The sequence below is a fragment of the Pongo abelii genome, chromosome 9 (assembly GCF_028885655.2).
Source record: "Pongo abelii isolate AG06213 chromosome 9, NHGRI_mPonAbe1-v2.0_pri, whole genome shotgun sequence".
NCBI classification, from domain to species: domain Eukaryota; kingdom Metazoa; phylum Chordata; class Mammalia; order Primates; family Hominidae; genus Pongo; species Pongo abelii.
This window is the reverse complement of record NC_071994.2, coordinates 19490388-19508097: the sequence shown is the minus strand read 5'-3', so window position 1 is coordinate 19508097 and position 17710 is coordinate 19490388. Positions and strand designations below refer to the sequence as shown.

Here is a 17710-nt window from a genome sequence, read left to right as displayed (position 1 = left end):
GCTTTTTTTTTTTTTTTTTGAGACAGTTTCACTTTTGTTGACCAAGCGGGAGTGCAGTGGGGCAATCTCGGCTCACTGCAACCTCCACCTTCCAATTTCAAGTGATTCTCCTGCCTCAGCCTCCTAAGTAGCTGGGATTACAGGTGCCCGCCACCACGCCTGGCTAATTTTTCTATTAGTAGAGACAGGGTTTCACCATGTTGGTCAGGCTGGTCTCAAACTCCTATCTCATGATCCACCCGCCTCGGCCTCCCAAAGTGCTGGGATTACTAAGGTTGCTTTTTTACCCTAGTATTTTTATAATGATCCCCCAAAGTTCCAGGAAACCCACACTTTATTTATAAGATGGAGTTTCACTCTTGTTGCCTAGGCTGGAGTGCAATGGCACGATCTCAGCTCACCACAACCTCCGCCTCCTGGGTTCAAGCGATTCTCATGCCTCAGCCTCCCAAGTAGCTGGGATTACAGGCATGTGCCACCACGCCCAGCTAATTTTCCTCCCTTTATTTCTTTAAAAAATAGAGACAGGGTTTTACCGTGTTGCCCAGGCTGGTCTTGAGCTCCTGGACTCAAGTGATCCACTGCTCCCAGCCCACTCCACACTCTTCTTAAGTCAAGGTTTCAATGGTCACCACATACTCTAGAGGAACAGTTTGTGGCGACTTAGCTTGGTACCACAAAGGAAAACCAGTTTCACAAGTGGCTTACTAGAGAACCCCTACTTTTTTTTTTTTTTTTTTTTAAGAGACAGAGTCTCACTCTGTCACCCAGTGGCACAATCTTGGCTCACTGCAACCTCCAGCTCCCAGGTTCAAGCGATTCTCCTGCCTCAGCCTCCTGAACTACAGGTGCGTGCCACCATGCCCGACTAATTTTGTATTTTTAGTAGATATATTGGCCAGGCTGGTCTCCAACTCTTGGCCTCAAGTGATCCGCCTGCCTCAGCCTCCCAAAGTGTTAGGATTACAGGTATGGGCCACCACAACCAGCCTAAGTTCATATTACTTACTGAGTTCATTATTTCTTGCATGTGTTTCTTTTTCTTTTTATTTTTTTTAAGAGACGGAGTTTCACTCTTGTTGCCCAGGCTGGAGTGCAATGCCATGATCTCAGTTCATTGCAACCTCTGCCTCCTGCGTTTCAAGAGATTCTCCTGCCTCAGCCTCCCGCGTAGCTGGGATTACAGGCATGTGCCACCATGCCCGGCTAATTTTGTTATTTTTAGTAGAGACAGGGTTTCTTCATGTTGGCCAGGATGGTCTCAAACTCTCGACCTCAGGTGAACCGCCTGCCTTGGCCTCCCAAAGTGCTGTGATTGCAGGCATGAGCCATTGCGCTTGGCCGCATGTGTTTCTTAATGGCACCTACCTGCATTTCCTAGCCCCTGAATATCTTTAGACTTTTATGTTAGTAGCTTATAGTAAGATATTATGGAGGATCATAGGTATAGGGCTCTGACTAGACCTCTAGCTTGGATGCAGCAAGACTGAAACAGCTGGACTAGTATTTTGAGCAATCCTAGGCCTTGGAGAAATTTCTCAGCCACCCAACTTGCACAGGCAAAACTGAAGCCTTGGCGTCCTCTGGTGGTAGACTGGTTACCAGAGTCAGACATGCTTCTCAACTAGGAATAGGCAAGCATGAAAGTTCACAGAAGCCACAGTAAACATGGCACATTTTCCCAGATCATCTTTACTTAAAGATTTTTTGGGAGAAAAAGGTAGGCAGCAAACATTTATATTAAAACAAATGCAGATAGTAATACTGAAATAATATATAAAATTGACATTACTTTTTGAGACAAAGGAAGAGACATCAAAGACATTTTAAGCCGAGCTCCTCATGAGCTTCCTAAACCCCAGGGGAGGGAAGAGACCCCTGCATTCTTGTTCTGTCTAATATTATCAGTGGGGCTGTTTTGACAGAGAAGTCTCAGAAGCAGCGAATTAAGTGCTTACTCATTTGGCAATGTCCCAGTGAGTTATATAAATAAATGAAACCACAGGCTTTCTCATTTTAGAGCATTTTAACCTGCTTTTTAGAAGGCCTGAGTAAACAGAAGCTTTATGCTTGAGTTGAATTTCATTTTCTGCTAAAGTGATTTTTTTCCTCCTATAAATGTTAACATGCTTAACTGAGGGTATGGCATGTGAGGTGGTCAGTGTCCTAAGACCCATATGGACTTGGGTTGGCATTACCAGACATGGAGTTACAAATATACTTTCCAAGGCTGTCATCAGAAATGCAAAACCACTCACCTTCGGCAACAATAACAAAAAGGAAACAAAACAAAGAACTGAAGAACAAAAGATTATATATAATTAGAACTGTATGGTGTAATTTAAGCACTGCCGAATACTTGGCTCTTAAAGAAGGGGGTTACTCCTGCAGGATCTGCTTTTCATATTTTATGTGAAAACAAGAACTTCCTTTGAGGAAAAAAGTGCCATTATACTTCCTTTCCAAATATTGCTTATTTTCTGTAATTGTCCTTTTTCTTTGTTGTTGTTGACCCTTTATCTTATTTATTTTTTTCAGGCAGCCTCTTGAACTAGAGTAGGCTCAGAGGCTCCCTGTCGGTGACATTTTATTACTTTGCAATAACAGACTGAAGGGGCAGATCCTCACACAGACTTTCTAGGGTAATGTAGCAACGTATTGTCCTTTTCTTGAAGTATGAGAGACAAGGTCAATGAAATGTGCTTAGAAGCATAATGGGAGTCAGATTCTGGTGCATGCTACTGACATTTTAGGGTCTACCTAAGAAAAAGTAATTCATAACCTCCCATATAGTTTAATTTAGTGATTTTGTTAAGTTTCACAAAATTATTTCTCATTCTTCTTGGAATTCTACTCTTCATTTTACAAAGCCTTAAATTGAGACTCAAAAATCACATGACAAAGTGCCTGTAGCTTCAGGAAAATACAACTTTTTTTTCCCTTCTGGTTAAGTAAAATAAGAATTTGGAGCAAAAATATCCTAATTCAGAATAACTAAAAGGGGAGTATCAGTGGTAAGTTATGTTGTGCCGGAAAAAAGAACAAAAAAGGCAGACACCAAACACCTCAGTTTTCCCAAGATTAAATGATTATTAAAAAAGCGCGCCACACTGTATAGAAATCAACATTCTCTCCCATAATTCTGTGCATCTGGGACTACAGAAATGTCATTGTCCCTGCCCCACATCTTCAAATTAACATTTTCAGGTCACAACAATAAGTCTTCCCAAAGGGGACCTTCCGGAAAAACAAGCTATTTCCTCGGCTCATATTCCCCTGGAAAACAAAACAAAACACAAATAATACCTAGCGAGATGAGATCAGCCAATCCAAATCAGCAGAGAGGTCCAACTGGGAGACGTGACTAAATCTAGGACAAAACTGGGACTATCACTACAGAACAAGGATTTGTATTCTCTGAAAGGCTGAGCTACTATGAACTAACTACAATTTCTCCTTAATAAGTTCTTACTCTGGGCAGACAGAATGCCCAGGTTGGATTCTGGCTTTGCCACTTTCCAGCTGGCTTAGCAAATGAGTCATGTAGAACAGTGCCTAACATTGAGTAAGTGCTAGCTTTCATTTATTTCTTTGTTTTTCTTTTTTGAGATGGAGTCTCGCTCTGTTGCCCAGGCTGTAGTGCAGTGGTGCAATCTCAGCTCACTGCAACTCTGCCTCCCAGGTTCAAGTGATTCTCCTGTCTCAGCCTCCTAAGTAGCTGGGACAGGAACGCACCACCATGCCTGGCTAATTTTTGTACTTTTAGTGGAGGTGGGGTTTCACCATATTGGCCAGGCTGGTCTCGAACTCCTGACCTCAAGTGATCCGCCCATCTTGGCCTCCCAAAAGTGCTGGGATTACAGGTGTGATCCACCATACCCAGCCTATTTATTTCTTAATGAAATGAAATCATGTTTCTAAGGACTACTTATAAAATCTTATAATCAAAGTAATAACCTGGACAACATAGCAAGACCCCATCTCTACAAGAAATTAAAAAATTAAAGGCCGGGTGCGATGGCTCACACCGGTAATCCTAGCACTTTGAGAGACCAAGGCAGGAGGATCACTTGAGCTCAGGAATTTGAGACCAGCCTGCACAACATGGCAAAACTCCGTTGCTACAAAAAATTGGCCAGGCATGGTGGCTCACGCCTGTAATCTCAGCACTTTGGGAGGCTGAGGCAGGCAGATCACCTGAGGTCAGGAGTTCGAGACTGGCCTGACTAACATGGTGAAACCCCATCTCTACTAAAAATACAAAAATTAGCCGGGCATAGTGGCGGGCACCTGTAATCCCAGCTACTCAGGAGGCTGAGGCCGGGGAATTGCTTGAACCTGGGAAGTGAAGATTGCAGTGAGCCAAGATCGCACCACTGCACTCCAGCCTGGATGACAGAGCAAGCCTCCGTCTCAAAACAAACAAACAAACAAACAAAAAACAAAAAACAGAGGGGAGGGGGGAGGGATAGCATTAGGAGATATATCTAATGCTAAATGATGAGTTAATGGGTGCAGCACACCAGCATGGCACATGTATACATATGTAACAAACCTGCACGTTGTGCACATGTACCCTAAAACTTAAAGTATAATAATAAAATTTAAAAAACAAAAAAACAAAAAAACAAAAAAATAAGCTGGGCTTAGCGGTATGTGCCTGTAGTCCAAGCTACTTGGGATGCTGAGGTGGGAAGATCACTTGAGCCAGAGACTTCAGCCGGGAGGTAGAGGTTGCAGTGAGCCAATACCATGCCACTGCACTCCAGCCTGGATGACAGAGTGAGACCCTGTCTCAAAAACAAAACAAAACAAAAAAATTAACAGGACATGGTGGCAGCATGCCTGTAGTCCTAGCTACTTGGGAGGCTGAGGTAGGAGGATTGCTTTACCCCAGGAGTTTCAGGCTACAGTGAGTCGTGATGCCACCACTACACACCAGCCTGGGCGACAGAGCTTGTCTCTAAAAAATAAAAAACCAAATAAATAAATAAAAATAAAGTAATAATGTTCTGAGTGCAACTGAGTACACTTTGGAGTATAAATCTGAGCCTTCCCAAATATAGGCCATGTGACCTTGCATTATGTAATTGGCACTAAATTGCTCTAAGCCCCAGTTTCTTCATATGTGAAATGGGTGATTAAGAATGACACCTATTCTCACACAGCTGTTTTGAGGATTACATGAGCTGATGTAAGAAAAGCTCTTAGCATGATATCTGGTATACAGTAAATGCCCAATCAAGATTTGCTGTTGTTGTAAGCACCTACAGGAACAACTGTTCCTACTTTAAGTGTGTTTGACACCGTAATCCATTCTCTGTCTGCTTTCTTCCTATAACAGAGTGTTAGTCAGAAAAGGAAGGAAGAAAAGGCCATTTTTTCCATTTAAACAGGGACCACACTGTACAATAGAGAGTAAAACTCAGAATGAAATGCACAATGTTCATGGTAGGTCTGTACTGAAATCATTCAAGTATTCTAGCTTGGATTCACAGAGGGGCTTTGTGGGCACACTAAGCAAGAGCAACTACAAACAACACTCAGGCCTTTTCGTTCAGACTTCAAAGGCCTTTCTCTTATATATCACTAGTGCTATAAAATAATGCAACAAAGAGCTTCTTTATACACTTTCTTCTGCAGTCCTTTAAGAAGTGGACCCCCCTTCCAAAACAGCTTTAAACTGATAATCATTTTAAGTGATCCTGTGCCAAATTTAGCCCACAGCCAATCCATTTGTTGTTATTGTCTTTTTTTTTTTTGAGATGGAGTCTCGCTCTGTCACCCAGGCTGGAGTGCAGTGGCACAATCTCGGCTCACTGCAACCTCCACCTCCTGGGTTAAAGCAATTCTCTTGCCTCAGCCTCCCCAGTAGCTGGGACTACAGGCACATGCTGCCATGCCTGGCTAATTTCTTTTGTATTTTAGTAGAGATGGGGTTTCACTGTATTGCCCAGGCTGGTCTCAAACTCCTGACCTCAAGTGATCTGCCCACCTTGGCCTCCCAAAGTGCTGGGATTATAGCCGTGAGCCACTGCACCTGGCCTGTAGTTTTTTGTTAAGAGACATGTCTGGCTGTGTTGCCCGGGCTAGCCTCAAACTCCTGGACTCATGTGATCCTCCTGGCTCAGCCTCCTGAGTAACTGGAACTATAGGCGTGAGCCACCATACCTAGCCGTTATTTTATTTTCCTTTTTTGGATACAGGGTCTCACTCTGTCACCCAGGCTGAAGTGCAGTGGTGCAATCTTGGCTCACTGCAGCCTTGACCTCCCAGCCTCAGGTGATCCTCCCACCTTAGCCTCCTGGGTAGCTGGGACTATAGGTGCTATGCCTGGCTAAGTTTTTGTATTTTCTGTAGCGATGAGGTCTCATCATGTTGCCTCAACTGGTCTCAAACTCCTAGGCTCAAGCAATTTGCCCACCTAGACCTCTCGAAGTGCTAGAATTATAAGCATGAGCCACTGCACCCAGCCCATTATTTTATTTTCCAATAAAGCTTTGCCTAGATAATAAATAATTTTTTGTTGCAGATTATACACCTTATAGTAATAACCCTAAATTGGTATCTAGGCAAAATCATCCACTAACAAGACTCTAGAAGTATGAGACCAGCTCTGTCAATACCACTGTGACAAATAAGTGGTTATGAAAGGTGAGTTTGGGGGAAAAAAAAGAGTCTAAAATCAAGGCCATCATTTTACCAGGATAATAATCTACCTGGATCGTATTTGTAAGTTGAATGTAGGCACTCAAATGGCTTCTAGGTCTCATCTAGGGATTCTTTGTTCTTCATTACTCCTGCTCATGATTTCTAAACATCACATTTTACTATTATGCCAAAGTGAAAACACAGAACATTGTAAAGTGTACATTAACTGGCAGACTAGACTAACTCTAGCTAAAGTGAGCTACAAGAGTTAACTTGGGATTCCAGAGACAATATTTAAGAAAACAAACAAATAAAAATAAAACAAAATAAAATGAGAGAGACAGAGAAAAAGAAATACCTCTTTTTGTAGCATGCACCAACAATCTATCCAAGACGTATATATTGGGGAGTAAGGAGGGCATCCACCAGCAAGACTAAAATAGAAAAAAATATGGAGCTATTCATGTTAATATTAACCAAACATTCTCTTGAGACGTTGATAAACCTTGTCAAAATATTCTGCTGCATAGAAAGATTCCCTGAGAGATCATTTTAGTTCAATGAAACAAATCATATTGGAGCAGGGGAAAGATCAAGCGTCCAAAAGAGAATTCCTCCCCTATATTTAGGTTTCAAATAAATAAATAAACATAAACTTCAACCTCAATTTCTAAAACACTTAGACTTTTCATTTGTAGACAAATGAAACTCCAGAACACAGCATTTACATGATTAAAGAGCAGGGAAAGGTGGCCGGGCACGGTGGCTCACACCTGTAATTCCAGCACTTTGGGAGGCGAGGCAGGTGGATCATTTGAGGTCAGGAGTTCAAGACCAGCCTGGCTAACACGGTGAAACCCTGTCTCTACTGAAAATACAAAAACATGAGCTGGCATGGTGGCGCATGCCTGTAATCCCAGCTACTCGGGAGGCTATGGCATGTGAATTGCTTCAACCCAGGAGGCGGAAGTTGCAGTGAGCCAAGATCGCACTACTGCACTCCAGCCTGGGTGACAGAGTAAGAACCAGTCTCAAAAAAAAAAAAAAAAAAAAAAAGAGCAGGGACAGGGGATTTAAAAACTAACTGGTGTTCACAAAGAAACTAAACATGAAAACAGATATAAACAGTAGATATATATGTTCCTACTCAGGTATAATCACTTCATCTTGAAAAAACTGTAAATAATAATAATACATTTAATTCATCCTCCAAGTTTACACTATGCTAAAAAATGGCACTTGCTCTACATATCAGAAAACATCACAGCTTGCCAGGAGTAACATGAAACAAACAAAACCAGAAAACAAACAATGTAAAATGTTCAAAACTCCACATAGCTACCTGATCTTATTTGAAAACAATAACATGTTTAATGATATGTCAGGTACCATATGGGAAAAGAATTTTGAATTAAATAAAAAAGGCAAGGCTGGGTGCGGTGGCTCACTCCTGTAATCCCAGCACTTTAGGAGGTCGAGGAGGGCGGACCACCTGAGGTCAGGAGTTTGAGACCTGCCTGGCCAACATGGTGAAACCCCGTCTCTACTAGAAATACAGAAATTAGCCGGGGGTGGTGGCAAGTGCCTATAATCCCAGCTACTCTGGAGGCTGAGGCAGGAGAAGTGCTTGAACCCGGGAGGTGGAGGATGCAGTGAGCCAAGATTGCGCCACCACACTCCAGCCTGAGCAACAGAGCAAGACTCTGTCTCAACAATAACAACAACAAAAAAATACAAAAAATTAGCCAGGCATGCTGGTGGGCGCCTGTAATCCCAGCTACTCAGGAGGCTGAGGCAGGAGAATCGCTTGAACCTGGGAGGTGGAGGTTGCAGTGAGTCGAGATTGCACCACTGCACTACAGCCTGGGCAACAGAGTGAGACTCCATCTCAAAAAAGAAAAAAAAAAAAAAAAGCAAAATTTTGCCCATCTCAGTAGAGTCACTTGGCATCTAGAATTTGGAAATCAATGGAGTCTACCACTGTACCAAAACCTGCCCTTCTAACCAATACAGAGAAAAGGTCATCAAACTTTCCATAGACTAAATATCCTAATTCTGTTTCTTTAAAACTCAGTTTCTCCATAAAGCCCCTAGGAAAAACAGGTATGGGTTGTCATTTAATCCCTGATACACCTTTTGTCACTTTCATAGAAAAGATAAAGATTTAAAATAACAATATGTTGGCTGGGCATGGTGGCTCACCCCTGTAATCCCAGCACTTTAAGAGGCTGAGGAAGGAGAATCACTTGAGCCTAGAAATTTAAGAACAGCCTGGGCAACAAAGTGAGACCCTGTGTCTTCACAAAAAATAATTAGCCAGGCATGGTGGCATGCACATGTACTCCCAACTACTTGGGAAGCTGAGATGGGAGGATCACTTGAGCTCAGGAGTTCGAGGCTGCAGTGAGCTAGGACTTCACCACCACATTGCAGCCCTATCTCTAAAAAAATTAAAAATAAATAAAAATAGGCCAGGTGCAGTGGCTCACGCCTGTAATTCCAGCATTTTGGAAGTCCGAGGTAGGCAGATCACCTGAGGTCAGGAGTTCGGGACCAGTCTGGCCAACATAGCGAGACCCTGTCTCTACTAAAAATGCAAAAATTAGCCCAGCATGGTGGCACATGCCTGTAATCACAACTTCTTGGGAAGCTGAGGCATAAGAACTGCTTGAATCCAGGAGGTGTATGTTGCAATGGAGCGAGACTGCACCACTGCACTCCAGCCTGGGTGACAGAGTAAGATTCTGTCTCAAAAAACAAAACAAAACAAAACAAAAAATAACAACAACAACAACAACAACCACCAAAAAAAAAACCTATAAATAATAATAGTAATTGGCCTGGCATGGTGGCTCATGCCTGTAATCCCAGCACTTTGGGAGGCTGAGGCGGGTGGACCACTTGAGGTCAGGAGTTCGAGACCAGCCTGGCCAACATGGTGAAACCCTGTCTCTACCAAAAATACAAAAATATTAGCTGGGCATGGTGGCGCATGCCTGTAATCCCAGCTACTCGGGAGGCTGAGGCGGGACAATCACTTGAACCCAGGAGGTGGAGGTCGCAGTGAGCCGAGATCGTGCTACTGCACTCCAGCCTGGGCAACATAGCAAGACTCCATCTCAAAAAAAAAATAAGCAAAAATAATAATAATTAATAAATAAATACAAATTGAGGCTGCTGCTGCATAGGGCATACAGAGAAAAAAATTAGGAATCTTCTAATGGTATCAATTATACTTTTCTTCCCCGCCTTTTTAAAAAATACCAATCAGAGATTGATACTGATCATTCATCTTTCCTAAATTTCTACAAGGCTGCTCCGCCTGTCAGCATACAGTCAACCACCTACTAGAATAAAAAATACAAAGTGCTTACCCACAGTTGTTGACAGCCATAAGATTGGAGACAAGCACAAAGGGATAGGTCAACATACTCGCAAAAAACTGTAAAATGGAAACAAGGCAGCTGTTATTAGATCATTCCTAGTCTTTATTCTCCTTTCCTTTACCTTAAAGGCCTAGTGCCACTGCGGTGAGACACTCTAACACTTGTCTCGCTTTCTCGGTACCCTGGAAAGACAACAGTTACAGTTTTGAGCCTGGAGATGCTTCTTCCTCTTAACACACCACTGCATCCAACATTTTAACAAAAGGCCAGAAGAATTCTCTGATCCTGAGTAGCTGGGACTATAGGCACACGCCACCATGCCCAACTACTTTTTTTTTTTTTTGAGACGGAGTTTCGCTCTTGTTGCCCACGCTGGAGTGTAATGGTATGATATTGGCTCACTGCAACCTCCGCCTCCTGGGTTCAAGCGATTCTCCTGCAACCTCCGCCTCCTGGGGTTCAAGCGATTCTCCTGCCTCAGCCTCCCAAGTAGCTGGGATTACGGGCATGCACCACCATGCCCAGCTAATTTTGTAGTTTTAGTAGAGACAAGATTTCTCCAAGTTGGCCAGCTGGTGTCGAACTCCCGACATCAGCCTCCCAAAGTGGTGGGATTACAGGAGTGAGCCACCGCGCCTGCCCCGGCTACTTTTTTTTTTTTTTTCACTTTTGTAGAAATGGGGTCTTGCTCAGTTGCCCAGGCTGGTCTTGAACTCTTGGCCTCAAGTGATCCTCCTTCCTTGGCCTCCCGAAGTGCTGGGTTTACAGGTGTGAGCCACCATGTCTGGCCTGAACAATATTATTTAGGAGGAAAGGCACACCCCCTATGAAAGCTAAGCAGTACCAAACCATGCAGGATGTGAGGCAGGGGCTCTGCCTTACTCTCTTTATTTTCACATGTGAGTCTGTGGTTCCTTCGAAAACTGAGTTATTCTCTTTTTTTTTTTGAGATGGAGTCTCGCTCTGTCACCCAGGCTGAAGTGCAGTGGCGTGATCTCAGCTCATTGCAGCCTCCGTCTCCCAGGTTCCAGTGATTCTCCTGCCTCAGCCTCCCGAGTAGCTGGGATTATAGGCATGCACCATCACGCTCGGCTAATTTTAGTATTTTTAGCAGAGACGGGGATTCATCATGTTGGCCAGGCTGGTCTCGAACTCCTGACCTCAGGTGATCTGCCCACCTCACCCTCCCAAAGTGCTAGGATTACAGGCATGAGCCACGGCACCTGGCCGAAAACTGAGTTATTCTTACCTTTGACAAATATAACAAATTTGAGGGAGATGTCCCAGTGAGACATCTGGTTATCTTAAAGCAGTGATGACACAAGCCAGATTTAAAAGGAAAACAAAACAAAACACAACTATTCCTAGAAGGTTAAAAGGATTTTAAAAAAACTCACTCCTGTGACAGCTTGAGAATAACTCTTCATTTCATTCATGGTAGAAACCTAAAACAGGAAAAGAGCCTTAATTAATTGCCTACAACACTACAACACATCAATATATTCTTTTTTCCTTTTCTTTTCTTTTTTTCTTTCAGACAGTGTCTCGCTCTGTCACCCAGGCTGAAGTGCAGTGACCTCCTGAAGCACACACCACCACGCCCAGCTAATTTCAAAATATTTTTTAAGAAATGGTGTCTTTTTTTTTGAGATAGGGTCTCCCTATGTTTGCCCAGGCTGGTCTCAAACTCCTGGGCTCAAGAGATCCTCTCACCTTGACCTCTCAAAGTGCTGAGATTATAGGCGTAAGCCACTATGCTCAGCTAAGAGACGGTGTCTTACTATGTTGCCTAGGCTGGTTTCAAACTCCTGGCTTCAGGCAAACCTCCCACCTAAGCCTCCTCAGTCGCTGGAATCATAGGCTGGAGCTACTGTGCCTTGCTCTCCATGTCAATACAGTCTATCTCTAAATTATCAGTTTGACAGCTTGAAAATTAATTTTTTTTTTTTTTGAGACAGGATCTGATCTCTCTCGTTGCCCAGGCTGGAGGTGCAGTGAGCTATGATCTCACAAACTTGACTTCCTGGGCTCAAGTGACCCTCCCACTTCAGCCTCCCAAAGTGTTGGGATTACAGCATGAGCCACCACACCTGTCTAAAACTAATTTTGAGGACAAAACCATAAAACACTGATTATTAGAATAATAAGGCAGTGGTCAAAATGATCAACCTGATTCAATATTAACAGACAAATTCATATTATACTAAAATGCTTTAGGAACGAATGTAAAAGGATTTCAAATATAAAAGAAAATGAGATTGATAACCTTTTCACGTCCTAGAAATATAGTCCCTGGAAAACCACATTTATAGTATATCTAAGGGACAATTCACTACCTTTGTTTTACACAGCTAGCTTTCTACCAGATGCATTGAAGAAAATCCCTCTCTATACTCGAGATTTACAACATGGATTTAGTCATATACCCTGTGATGTGTTCAATTTATCATCATGCTATGGAGCTGCCGATATACAAGAGTCCCCACAACTGCTGAGATAGGAAAGGCAACTTCTAGAAGACTGATTCTCAAAAGGCTGAGGTTTCTAGAAAGCCCAATACAGGCACCCTCTTAAGTCCAGATTAGATGAAAAGCCCCCGATATACCATAAAGATGTCCTGCTTTCCCAGGTTCTCTCAAGTTAAGTATCAATAAAGAAGTGATCTCTTTAAAGCCCTAAAGTAACACAGGGCTAAGTCTCTTGGGTATACTCTGTCACATCTTAGGGACTTTTAACGTGTATCATTCTACAGTAAACAGTATGGGTCATTTCATTAGCGTTTGAAAATTTGACTGATAATTCTTAGCTATATAATTGTTCAGTCTGGCATGTAGCAAACTGTCATCTTGTTTATTTATTTATTATTTATTTTTTGAAATGGAGTCTCCCTCTGTCACCCGAGCTGGAATGCAGTGGTGCAATCTTGGCTCACTGCAACCTCCGCCTCCTGGGTTCAAGCGATTCTCCTGCCTCAGCCTCCCGAGTAGCTGGGACTACAGGCACACACCACCCCACGCCCAGCTAATTTTTCTGTATTTTTAGTAGAGACGAGGTTTCACCATGTTGGCCAGGCTGGTCTGGAACTCTTGATCTCAGGTGATCTGCCCGCATCGGCCTCCCAAAGTGCTGGGATTACAGGTGTGAGCCAGCGCGCCCGGCCCATCTTACTTTAAAAGCTAATCTAGCTGCCACATTAAAGCCAAGGCGAGCACATCTCACGAAGGTCACAACCTACCCCACTGTCCAGTGCATAGGTATTGACGAGGTAGGCCAGTGAGTTACACAGCCACAAAGAAAGGATGTCACCTAGAAGGCGAGGAACAAGACCCCTACATGAAGAAACAATAAAAATAAGAACCAAAAAATGTGATCAGTAAAATGACAGGCTCTTCAGTACAAATGCTTCTCAAATAATTAGAGGTCACAAAACATTCTAGGGAAGTGAAAAAGACATCAAACACCAGAATCCAGCCCGCATACCTAGTTCATTCTCGTTAACACAGCTGTACTTGAAGCTGATCTCCAGTGACTTTTGTTCCTATGTTTAAAATGCAGGTCGGCTATACCCTCAGTGGCTCACCTTACTATTCATAACTGTAAGCAGGGAGGCAAAAGATTTGCGAGGTGCTTTGCAGAAGAGACTTAAATATTGTTTTGCTTTGACTAGCTTAAAAAAATGATTTTGCTAAGCTATCTGATATTCACATTTGGCAAAGCAAAAGATGAGAAAAATTACAAAGCAAGAATAGTCCCAAGTACAGATACAGATGAGAGGCATCAAAAACGACATTTCTAGGGTCTGGGTGACCTAGGTGAGGCAGCATGGAATAGTGGGAAGAGCATTTCCCCACGGATTGAAGACCAGCTTCAAATGCCAGCTCCAGCACTCAGCAGCGATGTGACAGGCAGCAGATGAAACTCTCAGAGCATCAATGTTTTTTAATCTCTAAAGTGATACTAATTATAGCTGTCCTGCCTATCTCACAGGCAGGACATTTATTCAAATTCCTGCCTGTGAGATTATGATATTAAAAATCTGTATGGGGAGATACTCTGAAAATTAAAAAACAAAAAAAAACAAAAAAACATCATTTCAGTAATGATGCAAAATTTTTCTTCATAGAAGAATGAGGGTAGTAGTCTTAAGTTCTTCCAAAGTAAATTCAAGCCTTGCAAAAACTTACTCTTTTAGGGTAAGGAAAATACAAGTTAAGATGATTTCCCCATTTTCAACATTTAATTTTTCTCATTTTATTATCTATATAGAATTGGGAGTTTACTATAAGGGTAGAAACTTGGAATTAAGTCCTTTGTTAAAAAAAGAAATTCCTTATTTATTTATTTTTTTGAGATGGAGTCTCACTCTGTCACCCAGGCTGGAGTACAGTGGCGCAATCTAAGCTCACTGCAACTTCCACCTCCCGGGTTCAAGTAATTCTCCTGCCTCAGCCTCTCGAGTAGCTGGGATTACAGGCACACACCACCACACCTAGAGACGGGGTTTTACCATGTTGGCCAGGCTGGTCTTGAACTCCTGACCTCAGGTGATCCAACCGCCTTGGCCTCTCAAAGTGCTGGGATTACAGGCGTGAGCCACCACGCCCGGCCTCAAATGTTTTAAGTATCTAGAAGTAAAGGTTTGGGATCTTTACAAGATAATTCTAGTCATATGGGGCCTAAATATGCCTTTCTGCAGAGAAAAAAGAAAAAAAATAAGGGGCCTAAATAGAATGTAATGTGAGGTAAGCCCAGGGAGTACGTTTTCCCCAAGGATTAAACAAAGATTCACTGTCCTTACTTTCAGAAAACGTTTCCCACTCATGCAAAAATTACATACTAATCAACATTTACTCACGCGAAAAATCCTAGAATGCCCTCTTCCCGATAGATGGTTATTATGGAATCACATAGTCCACTACGTACACAAGAAGAAAAGGTAAAATATATTAAGATTCTTTTGGAGCTACAAACAAAATAATTTCAATTATCACATTGGACAAGGTCAAATCTACGACCTCCTTCTCTCACACTTTTCTAGCACTCTCTCACTCTGCAAAGATAGCTAAATTTGGAGATAGAAGTGAAGATATTAACTACCTAGGGGTATAGTCATATGGAGTCAGTGGCTCTGCAACTTACTCTGAAATCCTAGGTAGGCTACTAAACCTGCCTGGGTATATTTTCTCCTATTTTATTTTTTTTGTGCAGATCAAATGACATCAGATACGAATTTGTTCTACAAACTGTAAGGTATCATAAAAATACAAAGTAGTATTATTCTAGTACTTTGGCTTCAAAAGGTCTCCTTGAGTATGTGAAAACAAAAACACTTACCAGTACTTGGATTCTCTGCCAATGAACTGTACCATAGATCTCAGAGTGATCACTGTGGAATATAGAGAAAAGACGTTTACAACTATGTTAAGGCCAGGTGCGGTGGCTCACGCCTGTAATCCCAGCACTTTGAGAGGCTGAGGTGGGCGGATCACCTGAGGTCAGGAATTCAAGACTAGCCTGACCAATATGATGAAGCCCCATCTCTACTAAAAATACAAAAATTATCCAGGCGTGGTGGCATGCACCTGTAATCCCAGCTCCTTAGGAGGCTGAGACAGGAGTACTGCTTGAACCCGGAAGGCTGAGGTTGCAGTGAGCCGAGACTGCGCCATTGCACTCCAGCCTGGGCAACAAGAGCGAAACTCCATCTCAAAAACAAAAAACAAAAAAAACAAAAAAAAACTATGTTAAGATAGATTTTGATAGCCCTGGAAAAAAAAGATTTTCCACCTAAAGACATTTTGCTATCTGGATAAATTGGATAAAAGCCAAAACAAGCAAGCAAACAAAAACATGCAGGCAAGGCATTTTAGTCAACTCCCATGTCAACCTATCTAAGTGGTCAGGAGAGATCAGGTTATAAAAGAAAGGTCAGTTGTCAACTGCAAACATACCATGGAAGGGATGTGTGATGAGGGTAGCAGCAGAACGAGCGATCATCTCTCGAGTTGTCTAGAAACAATCAACACACACTTCTGAAATCTAAACAAATGACACTCAAATGCCTGTGAGAAGGAATGTGGGTGGATATCATGGTATAGGATAAGAAAGTGAATGACACAGCCCTCCTGCCCTGGCTGGAGTCAAGAAGAGTTTGAATGGGATGTGAAAGATCTCATTCATTGTCATTTTATCATACTTTTCACTCATGGATTTCAATGTTCTATTATAGTTACTTCTCAAAATTTCTCTGCAAAGCAGGCTTCTGTTGTTTTCTCAATTTTACAGGTAAGAGAAAAAAATAAAGAAACAGGAAAGGTCACCAACAAACAGTCATTAAGCTGAAATAAAAAATATGAGGCTTTTATTGAGATTATTAAGTTGCTCTCTTATTGGTAAGTGATTTTGGAGCGTCTGATATCATTCTAGATAAATGACAGGCTCCATTTAGTCTCTACTCACATTTTTGGGAGAAGAGAACAATTTTGTTTTGTGACTACAACCCAGTAACTGTGCAGTATCTTAGAGCTGCTATGTTTTACCTAGTTTATCTTTCTACTCTAGGACTCTGTAAAGAAGTAATAAAGAAAATTAAATTAGAATCTTTGCATTTAGGTTCTGGGATTGTAAATGTAAGGAGGTCTACCATTGGCTTTTCCATTTTTTTTTTTTTTTTTAGGACAGAGTCTCGCTCTGTCACCCAGGCTGGAGTGCAGTGGCGCGAACTAGGTTCACTGCAAGCTCTGCCTCCCAGGTTCACGCCATTCTTCTGCCTCAGCCTCCCAAGTAGCTGGGACTATTTTTTTTTTTTGTATTTTTTAGTAGAGACGGGGTTTCACTGTGTTAGCCAGGATGGTCTCGATCTCCTGACCTCATGATCCACCCGCCTCAGCCTCCCAAAGTGCTGGGATTACAGGCATGAGCCACTGTGCCCGGCCAGCTTTTGCATTTAAACAGTATCTTTATGGTCACTGAGTTTTTTCTTTTCTTTTTTTTTTTTGAGACGGAGTCTTGCTCTGTTGCCCAGGCTGGAGTGCAGTGGCGCGATCTCAGCTTGCTGCAACCTCCACCTCCCGGGTTCAAGCGATTCTCCCGCCTCAGCCTCCTGAATAGCTAGGATTATAGGCACCCACCACCATGCCCAGTTAATTTTTTTTGTATTTTTAGTAGAGATGGGGTTTCGCCATGTTGGCCAGGCTGGTTTTGAACGCCTGACCTCATGATCTGCCCGCCTCGGCCTCCCAAAGTGCTGGGATTATAGGTGTGAGCCACCACACCCGGCCTAGTCACTAAGTTTTAAGACAGCCCTCACCCCTTCTCCAAGGGCATAAGATCCTATGGGATGGGATGGGCAAACTAAGGAAAATACTAATTGCATAGTAATACATGTATCCTTGCTTTTTTTTTTTTTTTTTGAGAGGGAGTCTCGCTGTCTCCCAGGCTGGAGTGCAGTGGCGCAATCTCGGCTCACTGCAAGCTCTGCCTCCCGGGTTCACACCATGTTCTTGCCTCAGCCTCCCGAGTAGCTGGGACTACAGGCGCCTGCCACCACGCCCAGCTAATTTTTTAGTATTTTTCGTAGAGACGGGGTTTCACCGTGTTAGCCAGGATGGTCTCGATCTCCTGACCTCGTGATCTGCCCGCCTCGGCCTCCCAAGGTGTTGGGATTACAGGCG

General features: G+C 42.8%; 1 protein-coding gene across 5 annotated transcripts in view; it reads right to left on the bottom strand.

Annotated features, from left to right (window-relative positions):
- Positions 1-1673: 1673 nt before the first annotated feature.
- The window catches only part of MTCH2 (mitochondrial carrier 2), a 29766-nt gene continuing 13729 nt past the window's right edge, over positions 1674-17710 (bottom strand). For 2 of the 5 annotated variants that reach the window (XM_009246381.4, XM_054523916.2), the window contains exons 6-13: positions 15989-16046; positions 15372-15423; positions 14893-14952; positions 13273-13366; positions 11435-11482; positions 10026-10093; positions 7010-7085; positions 1674-3276 (exon numbers count right to left, since the gene is read on the bottom strand). In XM_009246381.4, coding sequence (XP_009244656.1) covers positions 3190-3276; positions 7010-7085; positions 10026-10093; positions 11435-11482; positions 13273-13366; positions 14893-14952; positions 15372-15423; positions 15989-16046 — 543 coding nt within the window. In that variant the 3' untranslated portion in view covers positions 1674-3189. 5 annotated transcript variants of the gene reach the window in all.